At 38.5% G+C, this 13,760-nt stretch overlaps 1 protein-coding gene across 2 annotated transcripts in view; it reads right to left on the reverse strand.

The window, feature by feature from the left end:
* Window positions 1-442: 442 nt before the first annotated feature.
* The window catches only part of WAPL (WAPL cohesin release factor), a 90,325-nt gene continuing 77,007 nt past the window's right edge, over window positions 443-13,760 (reverse strand). For both annotated transcript variants that reach the window (XM_047824922.1, XM_047824921.1), the window contains exons 13-19: window positions 13,454-13,629; window positions 12,817-12,932; window positions 12,233-12,397; window positions 9,139-9,346; window positions 6,614-6,702; window positions 2,359-2,454; window positions 443-2,037 (exon numbers count right to left, since the gene is read on the reverse strand). In XM_047824922.1, coding sequence (XP_047680878.1) covers window positions 1,972-2,037; window positions 2,359-2,454; window positions 6,614-6,702; window positions 9,139-9,346; window positions 12,233-12,397; window positions 12,817-12,932; window positions 13,454-13,629 — 916 coding nt within the window. In that variant the 3' untranslated portion in view covers window positions 443-1,971. The remainder of the gene's footprint in view (window positions 2,038-2,358; window positions 2,455-6,613; window positions 6,703-9,138; window positions 9,347-12,232; window positions 12,398-12,816; window positions 12,933-13,453; window positions 13,630-13,760) is intronic.

The raw sequence follows: 13,760 nt of genomic DNA on the forward strand, positions 1-13,760 counted from the left end.
AGGTGATTTCTCCCCCACCACCCCCACCACAATCTGCATCTCTATCAGTGCTTGACAATTAGTTATTATTTAAAAAACAAAACAAAATAAAAAAAAAAAACTGTTAAACACGGAGGTAAATCAATTCTCAAATGATTACCAGTGTAACAGAAAAATGTAGTTCGCCCTGACTTTTCTCATCCAAACATTTTAGAAGATTCTTTACCATCTGCCACAAGTCAGGTTTTTTAACCAAAAATCTGTTCAATTCCTAAAGCCAATGATTAATATCAATGCATTTTAAAATTATTAAACAAAATATATCTAACTAATTCAATTTTATGGATATCATTTACTGATATACTTTTAAAATAGGTCACTACGCTAGCATTTATACTCAGGGCAAATAAAACCTCGGTCCTTCCCAAGTTACACTGGCATAACTAGAACTATGCTGTTAAGAGGTGATGGGTGGGGGTTGGGTGGGTAGGAGGAAGAAAACAATTTGCCTGGAATCAGTTACTTCCTTATAGATTTCCCAACAATCTGCATTATCAAAAATAGGAAGACAATAGAAGGCAGCCACTGCATTAAAAAACATTACAGCTGGCACTGATACAAGAGCCCCGATTTGTCACTTTATACAAGGAAATAACAAAGTCTAAATGGATAACAATTAGACTTTTAGCTATTTTCCTCAATACACACCAAACTAATATATTTTTATGGCTTCAAGTTTTACAAATCCAATGAAGAAACATGATATAACTACCTGAAAGGTATTTAAAAGTATTAATGAAAGAAATCTCTGGAAAGCCTGTATTCAGGCCCAATCAACAAAAAAAGTTTAACCAGTGGTCTGAACAATTAACATAAGAAAGAGTTGCAATGTTGTGAAATTAAATATATAAAATGTGTTTTGTGTGTTCCATGACTGTTTTCCAAACACACTGTTCTATGAACTAAGAATTTGAATGAAAAAAAGGATCTTCTCTGAACCAGCAATTTAAGGCTTTGCGTTTATGCATTTGATCCTGTCACTCTGTAGAAGAATATACACATTATCTGGAAACATGAATTCCACATTGGTGTTTTAGCTTCCTTATATTTATTGTACTGAACATTAGAAAATATATCTAGAGAGCCCTCCCTCAAAACAGTGTTTCAAGAGCCTCCTCTAGCATTAAGCGTAAACTACCCTGGGTTTGTTTGTCTATTTTGCTTCATCCTTTAACAGGGCACATCATCTTACATAATATTCCCTCAAACTGTTGTTTGTTTTCTTGTGTCTATAGCTATGACTCATTATGGTATGATAATATGGTCATGGTCTCAAAAGTGAAAAACAGCTCAACAACCCAAACCAAATCAAAAATAAAAAAATATACTATTAATCCCTTGTGTCTTTGGATTCCATCTAATTTTAAATATAGACAGTAGTTCAGGGAACAACAACAAAAAAAAATTCACAAAATTATTAAAAGCTTTATTTACGATTGGAATCATTCAACAAAAAAGCAAAAGCAAATGAGCCTGAAAAAGGAACTAAGCTGTTGTCTAGAATGTCCTCAAAACATTCGATACCTCAGTAGCTAAGCTGCCTTTGCACCTGGCTGGCATGACAACAGTGGCTCAACATACACAGCAGTTGCACTAACAGCAGCACAAATTTTCCCCTTAAAACTTGCCCAGAATGAAGCAAGAGAAGAGGGGAGAGTATAAACTCTGCCAAAGTTAAGTGTATTTAAATACTGCATGGAATTGTTAACAGCCTGAACCTTTTCCCTCATTTTTGATAGTTGCAGATTGATGTAGTAACTGTCATTTAGCAAATGCAGAATGCATGACGAAGAAATCAGGTGGCCTTAAAAATCCAAACATGAATGATACTGATGAATGTTCTTGGTATATCTTCAAGGACTTCTTTCATGACTTTTCTTTGTCTAAGAATAGCTCCAGCATTACCGAGCACCTGAAGCAAAGGTAAAGCAGCTAGCAATGTTCCAAGTATTCAATCACTCTAGAGATAGATTTCTGGCCTGTGGTTCCAACAGCACACTGAAGGGAAGGTGGGGAGGGGCAGAAAGGAAGTAACAGTTAATATTTAACCAATTTTATCAAGCATCAAATCAAAGCTTAGAATCTTTGCTTTACTAAACTGAACACTATGAATCAGAACATATGAAGATTAAATTGTGGCTTTGATAACATAATGCCAATATATATGGCCATAATAATGAACAATTATCTTAAAAAGAACACATTAAAAGAGAATCCCTTTTCGCTTCTAGTCACTATGGCCATACAGCATTTTAATTCCTACCGTTTAATGACAGTATCATATTTAAGACCACACAAGCTGCAACAGAAGCTACTTACAGTAAGATTCATGAAGCTCAGGAATTTTTTGAGCATCTCTGTCATTATTGAAAAGTCCCCCTCTGGCAGATATTCCCGCACCGTGGTCACATTGATCTGAGGAAACAGATCAAAGAAACATGGGTCAGGCAGCAGAAAACAGGAGTCTGCCCCCGGCACTGGGTTGTTGGTTTTGGCACACACCCTGTTCGAAACTTCCACAAGGTCCTTGAACTCCTTGGTTAATGTGCAATTTCCTTTTCTACCCTCCTAAATCTGCCGGTATATGTGTCCATTACCTACTCCATCCCATCCTCAGAAAGGTAAAACTGGGAAAGGCTACAATGAAACACTGTGTCCTTATTTACTTTTGTAAAGGTACAGAGAAAAATGCCTGAGATAACAAAATGCACTGTTGAGGGCGGGAGGGTGGGGGGCAGGCACGTCAAGAAGACAAGAGGGAAGTTGAAAATGTCCTCAGAAGTGCTTATGAAATAAAAAAAAAAAAAAAAAAAAAAAATCCTCATGTTCCTATGTAGGCTACGAATTAACTAGATCTTTCCAAAGATAATCTAGTTTCATGAGAGAGAGAATGTCAGCAATGCCAAGAAAGGACATTAAGGTGTTTCCCTTCACTGTTAGCAAGAAGCAGCCAAACTATATATATATATAACCAATCTGTTACAAGGAAAATATATAACTTGCTTAAAAAACCTGTTCTATTTCAATATATTTTTGAACTGTTTTAAAGGTTCATAATAAAAGGAAAGGCTCTTTTAAGAAGGTTCACCTATAATAAAAAGCACAAAAGAAAATATGTTGTCCTGAGTTTGGGGCCAGAAGGTGGGGGCTGAACTTCAGATTTTCGTGATGGGGGCAGGGAATGAGATTACATGCTATGCTTTTAAGACATTTGCCAGCAGTCTCCTCTCTCCCTTTGTAAAAAAAATTCCTGTCAGGGTACTTTTGAAATTATAAAGAAACAAAATAATGTATGGATACAGTTTTAGAAAAGATCTAATAAATGTTACTAAAATAACTACGCTAAGTTATGTGCTATCAATCGCCCATAATCTAAGTGAACCACCTCCCCACCGAAAGCCACTGAAAGCCACCGTAAGCCCCCAGCTGTGCATATTTACTCCGGAGTTAATCTTGCACCTAAAACAGATTTTACAAAATGCTTAAAAAATATACTGAAGTGATGAATGTTATAAGGGCAATCATGATGGAAACTATAGAGCTAAATGAAAGCTAATTTAAGAATGTCTTTAAGCAATTTCTAGGAGAGCAGCGTGCTAGCATAGTGGTGGCAAAAGCAGTAGCTATGGTGCTATGAAGACTGCTCAGTAGAAAAGCGATTTCTATGACACAGAATAAATGATTAGATCCAAGGTTTTGAGTGAAAGCCTCAATAATCAAATCCCTTTCCATCAAAACAGAATGCAACATATAGTGGCTGGGGCGTGGGAAGGACAGTCACAGCATTTACTTTTAAACAGAGAGCAGCAAGTACAAAAAGAAAAAAATGAGAGGGGCTCTGTCAGAAGAACATGCGACTCAATCTCGGGGTCGTGAGTTTAAGCCTCATGTTGGGTTGTAGAGATTACTTAAATAAAAAGAAAAAAATGAGAAATGGCATGGCCTATTTGGGAAATTTAGAAAAGTACCCAAGGGGAAGAACAGATTTGGAAAATGGAGAAGGCAGTTTTAACAAGTTTTACATGAAGCCATAAACAAAGTTATGATTCCCTAAATGACTGGGAGACAAGAAAGGTGGTCTTAAGAAAGCTAGCTATGGTGCAGTGTCCAAGATTTCAGGAATGGAGTCAAGAGAGCAGGAAAGACAAAAACGAGTGAGGAGACTATTACAATGCACTAGATACATGGTATGCAATGGAAAATGACCTAAGCTCCTGGGCTTCCGAAGCATGCAGCCCTTTCCTACAGGCAGCTTTTACTATAATATAACCACCTGCTTTCTTGTGTCTCTTTTACTTACACATTCAGCAAACCAATTTCCATTACGTTTTATGTATCAGCTAGCTTTCTGGGGTTAATCATAATAATGCCCCAAGGCAATAAAGACATCCAGGGTTCTATGAATTCACAACACTGCCTACAATTTAAGGCCTTATGACCTCTTTAGAGATAAGAGATACAGATAAATAGAAATTTATACATGAGAAAAATGGCCAAAGGTGAATCATATGTGGTAATACCACAAATTAATTTCTAGACCTGTTATTTAAGAAAGAATATAAATGAAACTAGAGTGTGTGCAAAACAGAATACCTAAAAATTGTTAAATAGTATGCCCACTGTTTTTGACAACTGCCTCTTCCTCTTTCCCCTCTGCTTGATAAGCATTTCTCATCTGCCCTTAAAATCTCTGAATTCAAGGGCGCGCCTGGGTGGCTTAGTAGGTTAAGCGTCTGACTTCAGCTCAGGTCATGATCTCAGGGTTGGTGGGTTCCAGTCCCATACTGGGCTCTGTGCTGACATCTTAGAGCCTAGAGCCTGCTTTGGATTCTGTCTGCCTCTCTCTGCCTCTGCTTGTGGTTGCTTGCCCTCTCTCTCTCTCTCTCAAAAATTAAACATAAAAAAAAACAAAACTTTTTTAAATCTCTGAATTTAAGGAAACAAAAGGGCTGAGCTGAAAAAATCTTGCAGGGCCTTTAGAGCCATGATGAGAACTTTGGTCTTGATCTTGAAAGCCATGTGCCAGGAAGGGCCACAACGGAGCACGCTAGTCTGCATTTAGATCAGAGCTTGACTAGAATATAAATATGGAAGAGATGGACAAGAAAGGATCAGAAAAAACATTTAACACAAAAGAGAAGCAAACTTGGGGCACCTGGGTGGCTCAGTCAGTCAAGCGTCCACCTCTTGATTTTGGCTCAGGTCATTATCTCAGGATTTGTGAGATCCACATGGAGCCTAACTTGGGATTCTGTCTCCTCTCTCTCTGCCCCTTCCCCTGCTTGTACATGCTCTCTCTCTCAAACATTAAAAAAAGAGAGCAAGAAGCTAACCCAAAATTTCACTATAGAATAGACTTCCATTCTTGCCTCCTGAATGCCCTTGGCTCCTAAGGAAAAGAACTTCCCTTTCATTTTAAAATTTGGCTCTTCACTAGACCTTCCCCTTAAAAAGTCCTCCCAATGACTGTCCCATTAGCCAGAACTGTCTGCCCTCACGCTGACTCAGCCCTACCATCTGGACACTAATACTTCTAGTTAAACCATCATAATCTAAATCTTACATAGTAATCCCATTTTCCCTGCCAATAAGTAAGTTGTTTAAACAAAAGCCATGTGAGCCAAAGTTGGCCAAGATAAGAGGACGTCTACCTGGTGCAGTGGGTGTGGAGGGATGGGGAGCGGAACTCTGCTCTTAAGAAGAAATATACAGGAGGAAGGCTACCTTCTTCTATTGGACCTTATTTAACTAGAGGAGACTGGTAGCTAGAGCCAGTATGGGGCCAGGAGGAGACCAAGCACAAGACAAAACAACATGCAGAGGACAGTTGGGTTTAAAGACACATTATCTGAGTCCTTAATAATAATATCACTGAGACTAGATTTTTTCCTTCCCCCCACTCCCCCAGCCCCCCTGAGACTAAAGCCAGCTCAGCACAGGTTTTATATTATGCTTTTACTTCAACCAAAGCCATTTCAATAAATTCATCCATCCATCAAAAACTTTCTCATTGGGGCGCGTGGGTGGCTTAGTCAATTGAGCATCCGACTTCGGCTCAGGTCATGATCTCATGGCTCGTGAGTTCAAGCCCCGCATTGGGCTCTGTGCTGACAGCTCAGAGCCTGGAGCCTGCTCCATATTCTGGGTCTCCCTCTCTCTCTCTGCCCTCTCCCGCTCATGCTGTCTCTGTCTCTCAAAAACAAACATTAAAAAAACAAACAAAAAAAACCTTTCTCATTAAATCCAATGTACTCTTATTTTGGAGTAAGAAATAATTAATACTTTTAAAAGTTCACCAAATAAGGGTGCCTGGGTGGCTCAGTTGGTTAAGTGCCCAATTCTTGACTTGGGCTCAGGTCATGATCTCATGGTTCATGAGTTTTGAGTCCTACATCCTCTCTCTCCTTCTCCCACTCTCTTTCAAAATAAATAAGCTTTTTAAAAAAAGTCATCAAATATTTGAAAGCTTTAACATGAAGATGAAAATAAAGTAATACATAAGTAAATTAGGTAATGGTATGAAGTTGTCACAATGGAATCTTTTCAAGACACATAATACTGAACCATTACTTACTGGACTCTCCTGGCAGAGACACCCGAGAAGCAGCGCTGTGTACGAGGCCACAATGCAATCTTCCATGTGTTTGCCAGCATGCTGAAGGGCTAAGAATGTTGAAACAAAAAACTGTAACAGTATATCAAAACAAACAAGAAACCACCCCACAAAACCACCAATTCTGTTATCTTTTCTTCAGAACTGCTTAAACATCGATAAATGCCACTAGAAAAATGGGATATCCACACAAATTAACAAAAAATAACTCAAATAGAAGAGGGACCTTAATATAAGCATGAAAACCATAAAACTCTTAGACAAAAATACAGGACTAAATCTTTATGACCTTGGGTTAGGAAATGGCTTCTTAGCCACCACACCAAATCCACAAGTGACAAAATTAGATAAACCAAACTTCGTCAAACTCAAAACTTTTGCATTTCAAAAGACACCATCAAGAAAGTGAAAAGACAACATAGATAGGTAAATGAGCAATAAGCAGGTGAAAACATGCTCAACACCATTTATTCAACAGGGAACTGCAAATCAAGTAACATATACCTTCACACCCACTAGGATGGCTAAAATGAAAAAGACAAATAACTATTCGTAAGGATTTGGAGAAACTAGAACCCTTGTTATGTGGCTGGCAGGGATGTAAAATGAGGCAGTCACTTTGGAAAACAGTTTGATAGTTCCCTAAAATGCTAAACATTGAGTTAACAAATAATCCAGCACCTTCCACTCTTAGGTATATACCCAAGAGAACTGAAAATATATGTTCACACAAAAACTTGTATGTGAATGTTATGTCATGGCGGCATTATTCATAAGAGCCACAGGTGGACCCAACCTGAATGTCCATCAATTGAAGACTAAAGTGTGGTACATACCAACAATGGAATATTATTTGGCCATAAAAAGGAACTTATGTACTGGTAACATGTTATAACATGAAAAACATTGAAAACATTGGGCTAAGTGAAAGAAGCCAGTCACAAAGGGCCACTGTTATTATTCCATTTACAGGAAATGTCCAGAATAGGCAAATCCAGAGACAGAATTAGTGGTTGCCACTGGCAGGGGAGGGGAGAACAGAGAGTGGTGGCTGCTAAATGGGCATAGGGTTTCTTTTGGGGATGATGACATGTTCTGAAATTAGGCTGTGGTAATGGTTGCACCTTGTGAATACAGTGAAAACTACTCCAAAGTTTCCTTTAAAAGGCTGAATTTTATCTTGTTGTGGGCTGAACTATTACCCCACCCCCTGAATATGCTAAGCTCCTAACCCCCAGTGCCTCAGGGTAGGAGGTGGATAGGGTGTTTAAACAGGAAGTTAGTTTAAATGAGGTCACTGGGGTGGGTCCTCATCTGTCTGTTATCCTCGTAAGAGGAAATGAGAACAAAGATACATCGAGTGAAGACCATGTAAAAAGACAGGGAGAAGATGGCCATCTACAATCCAAGGAGAGATCAGCTCTGAGACCAACCCTGACACCTTGATTCTTGGACCTACAGCCCCCAGAAGTGGGACAGAATCAACTTCTGTTGTTTAAGCTGCTCATCTACAGTTACAGCAGGTCCTCACAAGCTAACACTTATGCCAATAAAGCTATTATTTAAAAAGAATGCTACACAACCAAAAATATTATCCCAAAGGAAACATGAACACTGAGAAAACGGAACAGCTGGGGCGCCTGGGTGGCTCAGTTAAGCGACCAACTTCGGCTCAGGTTATGATCTCGCAATTCAGGAGTTCAAGCCCCGTGGTGGGCACTGTGCTGATGGCTCAGAGCCTGGAGCCTGCTTCAGATTCTGTGTCTCCCTCTCTCTGCCCCTCCCCTGCTCATGCTCTGTCTCTCTCTCTCTCTCAAAAATAAACATTAAATTTTAAAAAATTTAGAGAATGGGACAGCAATTTTTTACAATATTAGAACTAATGGCATTAGTGGAACCATGGACATAAGAGAAAGACTAAGCTCAGAAAAAGACACTTGCTGGGGCTTGCCTCCTAGCTTGGTAAAGCTAACCATATTATTTACTTTCATAACCAGAGTGACATGAAGTTACAAATGGCTATTTTGCAGTACGTGCATAAAAAGTAAACCCAGTATCAGCTGCTAACAACAGTGGCTAATAAATGTAATGACTCCATCAGTTTATTCCTTACAGTGCTTGCAAGCTAATACCATTTGAGAACTGTTACTGTAATTTTGATAACAGATCTCACTTTATAAAGTGAGACCCATAAAAAAATCTCAAAACTGTAAAAACCTTTAGGAGTCCCAATGTTCAACCACTCTCTTTTCACTGAGTAAAGCCCAGCCTGGGAAAGGCAGACCTTTCGTACACTGCACACGTGCCTTCCTCACCACTAGGAAACCAGCAAAGAAGAATTCCTGTGAGCACTGAAATATGAAAGCTTGTCTGCACTGAACTAGAGAGGCCAAACAATCATAGCAAGATTATGACAACACACGAATTAAAAAGGTGTTAAGAGGGAAACATTTTCAATTTGAATACACGACTTAAAATAAATGTACCTTTATTGAGGTCAAGTTCTTCATCGTCCTCCTCCTTCTTCTGTTTCTCTTCTGTACCATCGGTCTTTTCAGTTGATACCCACTGTATTTCTCCACTTGTTTCTTGCCACTCTCCACTCTTATCATGCTGAGTGGTGGGAGCATCTTTGATCAATTCATCTGTTTTACTTTCTGCCAACTGAGCTGCTCGTTCTCGCTCAAGGAACAGCTGATAAAATTTTTTTTGAAGATCATTAAAAGAACACCAACCAACATGTATGTACCCAAATGTAAGATCTGTTTGCTTTCAAAATCACTAACCCTAAGAAGCATGCTGTCTGGTTAAAAAGGGTAAGTTACGATAAAAGGCTTTGTTCTACATCCACCTGAAGGCAAAAAAGAAAGTATAAATGCTATTGGGATTCAATCAAGTAAATTAAATGTATCTACTAATGTTATAGGCATTCTGTTTGTAAGAATGCAAATCTCAACATGTGCCCTTAAATTGGATAATAATGACAGGATATTTCAAGCAAAAATACAAACTTGATTTAAAAAAAAAAAAATTTTTTTTTAAGCCTGAGCAGACGGGATAAAATTAAGAAAGGACACTAAATAAAATTATATAACATTAACACACACACACACACACACACGCGTGCACACACCTATATAATATTAGGGAAAAGCAACATGGCTTCTTTAAAAGAAATCTAAAGAGATAAACAAGCACCAGTAAAAATAAAAAGCAAAAGGTCTCAGAGAAAACACTCAGAACTGGATCAATCTCAACTAATATTATTAACAATGAAAATGTAATTGTCAGTGGAAGTACACAGGGAAAACTCTTAAGTCAAAAGGGAACGTACTGAATTCCTTGCCTTCATGTACTTTATTTTCCTTGTGCTGGGCTAGTGCTGAATGTACAGAAAGTATTTACTGATAGAATCTGGGGAAAACTCCAAGTTACTAAAAACAACTGCCTGAAAATCAAATGCCAAGTAAATCTCAAAAAGTTGCTGAGTATACAGAAGAGTGGTATAGAAACTTTTAATACCCTTAAGAAAATAAAATTTGAGCTTTATACAAAAGCCGTATTTCTTAAAATTGGTTCAAGAATCTCTAGGAGTCCCCAAAATCCCTTTAGAAAATCTGTGAGGTCAAAAATCACATTCATAACAATAAGAGGTCAACTGACTTCTTTCTTTCTCTCATGAATGTACAGTGTTTTCCAGAATCTACATACCATGTGATTATGTTAATGCTTTCATGGCTAAGGGAACGAAGGCCTCTGTTTTATAATTTTCTGCTTTGATTTCAAATTCAGTAAATATCAACAGATCAAACACACAAACAAAAAATTCTTTTTATAATTTTTTTTAATGCTTATTTTTATTTTTATTTAAAAAAAAAAATTTTTTTTTTCAACGTTTATTTATTTTTGGGACAGAGAGAGACAGAGCATGAACGGGGGAGGGGCAGAGAGAGAGGGAGACACAGAATCGGAAACAGGCTCCAGGCTCCGAGCCATCAGCCCAGAGCCTGACGCGGGGCTCGAACTCACGGACCGCGAGATCATGACCTGGCTGAAGTCGGACGCTTAACCGACTGCGCCACCCAGGCGCCCGCTTATTTTTATTTTTGAGAGAGCAAGTGAGTGAGCGAGAGAGAGCGAGAGCATGAGCAGGGAAAGGGCAGAAAGAGAGGGAGACACAGAATCTGAAGCAGGCTCCAGGCTCCAAGCTATCAGCACAGAGCCTGATGCAAGGCTCGACCATGAACCGTGAGATCATGACCTGAGCTGAAGTCGGACCCTTAACCAACTAAGCCACCGGGGCACCCCAAACCAAAAATTCTTTTTAAGTCTCCAATAATTTTTAAGAGTATAAAAGAACCCCTGGGATCAAAATATTTGATAAGAGAATGATGGGGTCATAGTTATGACTCAGGAAAAGATCAAATTGTTGTGGACTGATTACCTTCTTTAAAAAGGTAGTTTCAGGGGTGCCTGGGTGGCTCAGCTGGTTAAGCACTGACTTTGGCTCAGGTCATGATCTCACACTTCGTGAGTTCAAGCCCCATGTTGGGGTTCTGTGCTGACAGCTCAGAGCCTGAAGCCTGCTTTGGATCCTGTGTCTCCCTCTCTCTGCCCCTCCCCTGCCTGCACTCTGTCTCTGTATTTCAAAAGTAAAATAAACATTAAAAGAAAAAAAAAGGTATTTTCAAAAAGGCCAAAAGGATTAACAGGATAGTAAAAGTTTTGGAAACAATGAAAAGGATAGTTCATTATCAATTCTGAACATGCAAATTGTCATTTAAGGAAAGAAAAAGGTAGTTAGGAACCTATCCTGTTAGACTGGAAAAGAAAAACTACAGTGCCCACTATTGTTCAAGAAACACAGCCATGCAGTTTTTTGGGAGAAGCATAAATTGAGGACAGGGAGTGTGTTTGGTGACCGGGATTCACTGAATTGAGGACATCAATTTTTATTTATTTATTTATTTATTTTTAAGTTCACTTATTTAATCTCTTCACACAATGTGGGGTTCAAACTCCCAACCCCACGATCATGCTCCTCCAACTGAGCCAGCCAGATGCCCCACAGGGACATTAATTTTTAAATATAGTTATTCTTAACACAATTCCTAAGCCAGGAAATTACTCCACAGACATACTCTGAAAAGTGTGCACCCCACCCCCGCTTCCAAAAACAGGAAAGGTATGGCCCAATATTTAGAAACACAAAAGTCCGAGACACGGATCACACGAAGAAGTAAATGCTAGAGGACTTGAACTGGATGGGATTGGGGATGGAAACGGATTCTTGACCTGCAATCTTTTGATAAAACAAATACGCCCTGTTTCTGCTTTTCACTAACAATGCCTAAGGAGTGATTATTATAGTTAAACTGTCAGTGGAGTGCAGTAAGGAAGGGTATACATTCTAACCCAGTGTACCTTTCAGTGAACTGGCGAAGATGAGCTAGATAGAGACACCCATACACACCCACAACAGAAAAGTGGAGGGAGAGAGGTGGGAAAGGTGCAAATGATGAAGAAGTTGGACAATGCAACAAACTGAAGGTGTTAGCTTGTTTTGAAGTTGTTGCTTACCTGCACTAAAGCCTGAACGGCATGAATTTGTCCAGCTATCCTTAAACTATCATCTCCTTCTCCACTACAGAGGGAAGAATCAAAAGAACATGATGTTTCCATGTTGACAAGACAGTGCCGATTCCGAGCACTATACTCCACTAGATTTATCAGTAGACCTAAACCCTACAAAAATTAAAACATGCATATTACCACAGGTGAGAATTAAAAGCAAATCAACACAGTATATGTAACTTTTATTGGCAGCTAGAAACCTGTGTTCTGCCATCCACTAAATGGTTTAAAACCAGTGTGAAAGATAATGATCTTCACAATGATTTCACTGCTTTTTAAAAATCACAACCTTTAGGTTTTTTTTGTTTTTTTTTTTTTAACTTTTAGATTGTTTTCATACTTAATACTTTTTTTATTTTTGCACAGAGCCCTTCCTGGCTCTCTTTTGTATAATATGAGGTGTGTTCACAAGTAATCCACTGAAACCCTCAATATATTGAACAGCTGGTTCTTAAACCCAAAACTAAGATGAAGTTTTTATCATTTTAATAGATTAAATACTAATTTCTGAAATAGTCACTCCAACTCACCAGCACTCGGATATCAAATCTCTGCTCCTGAGGTAGGTACTTTGGAACCTGAAGCACACAGTTCATTGCTGTGCCAATCAAGCCATCCTGTTCTCCCGTTTTGGTGCTGCCCCACTCTGAAAGAGTTAGGAATGTTAGGAATATGAAAATTGTTATGGATTCTTCTCTAGGACACTACCAACCAATATTCATTAACACTGATATAAAAAGTTAGAAATACATAACTATTTCTTTATTAAAATATATTTTTGACCATACTATTTCCAAACCAAGCTACCAGGCTGACCCTAAAAATACTGGGGTGCCTGAATGGCTCAGTAAAGCATCAAACTCTTGATTTCAGCCCATGTCATGATCTCACAGTTTGGCAGTTTGAAGTTCCATGATGATAGAGTACAGCCTGCTTGGGATTCTCGCTCTCTCCCTCTCTCTCTGCCCCTCCCCTGCTCATTCTCAAAAGTAAACTTAAAAAAATAAAAAATAAAAAAACCTACAAGTAGTTAAATCTATACATGAGTGAGTTACATGATGGCAATTAAAAAATCACTACATCGAGGAAAGAAATAAGGGGAATAACTTGTTTTTACATGTAATATACAATCTTTCAATGAGAATACATGTAGAAAATATAACTTACCATTGTCATTAGTTAAATTGAGCAATACCCCAATGATGGCCCTCATACAGTCTTCCACTGCTTTGCCCACATGGTTGGTTACATTCTGGTGAGGCAGAGGCTTACTGTCAGGTAAGCATATACTGTTCTCAGCACGGTTATACTGCTGAATCAATCCTTCACAATGTTGTAATGCTCTTAAGAGAAAACAAAATGTAGACTATTATGCTAAACAAAATTAGTTATACTAAGAATTTCTATTTACTTGGACCTTAATGTTTTAAATGTCATAAATGCTGCCAAATTAATCTCTATTATAGAGGTATAA

Source organism: Prionailurus viverrinus, chromosome D2 (assembly GCF_022837055.1).
Source record: "Prionailurus viverrinus isolate Anna chromosome D2, UM_Priviv_1.0, whole genome shotgun sequence".
In the NCBI taxonomy this organism is placed as follows: Eukaryota; Metazoa; Chordata; class Mammalia; order Carnivora; family Felidae; genus Prionailurus; species Prionailurus viverrinus.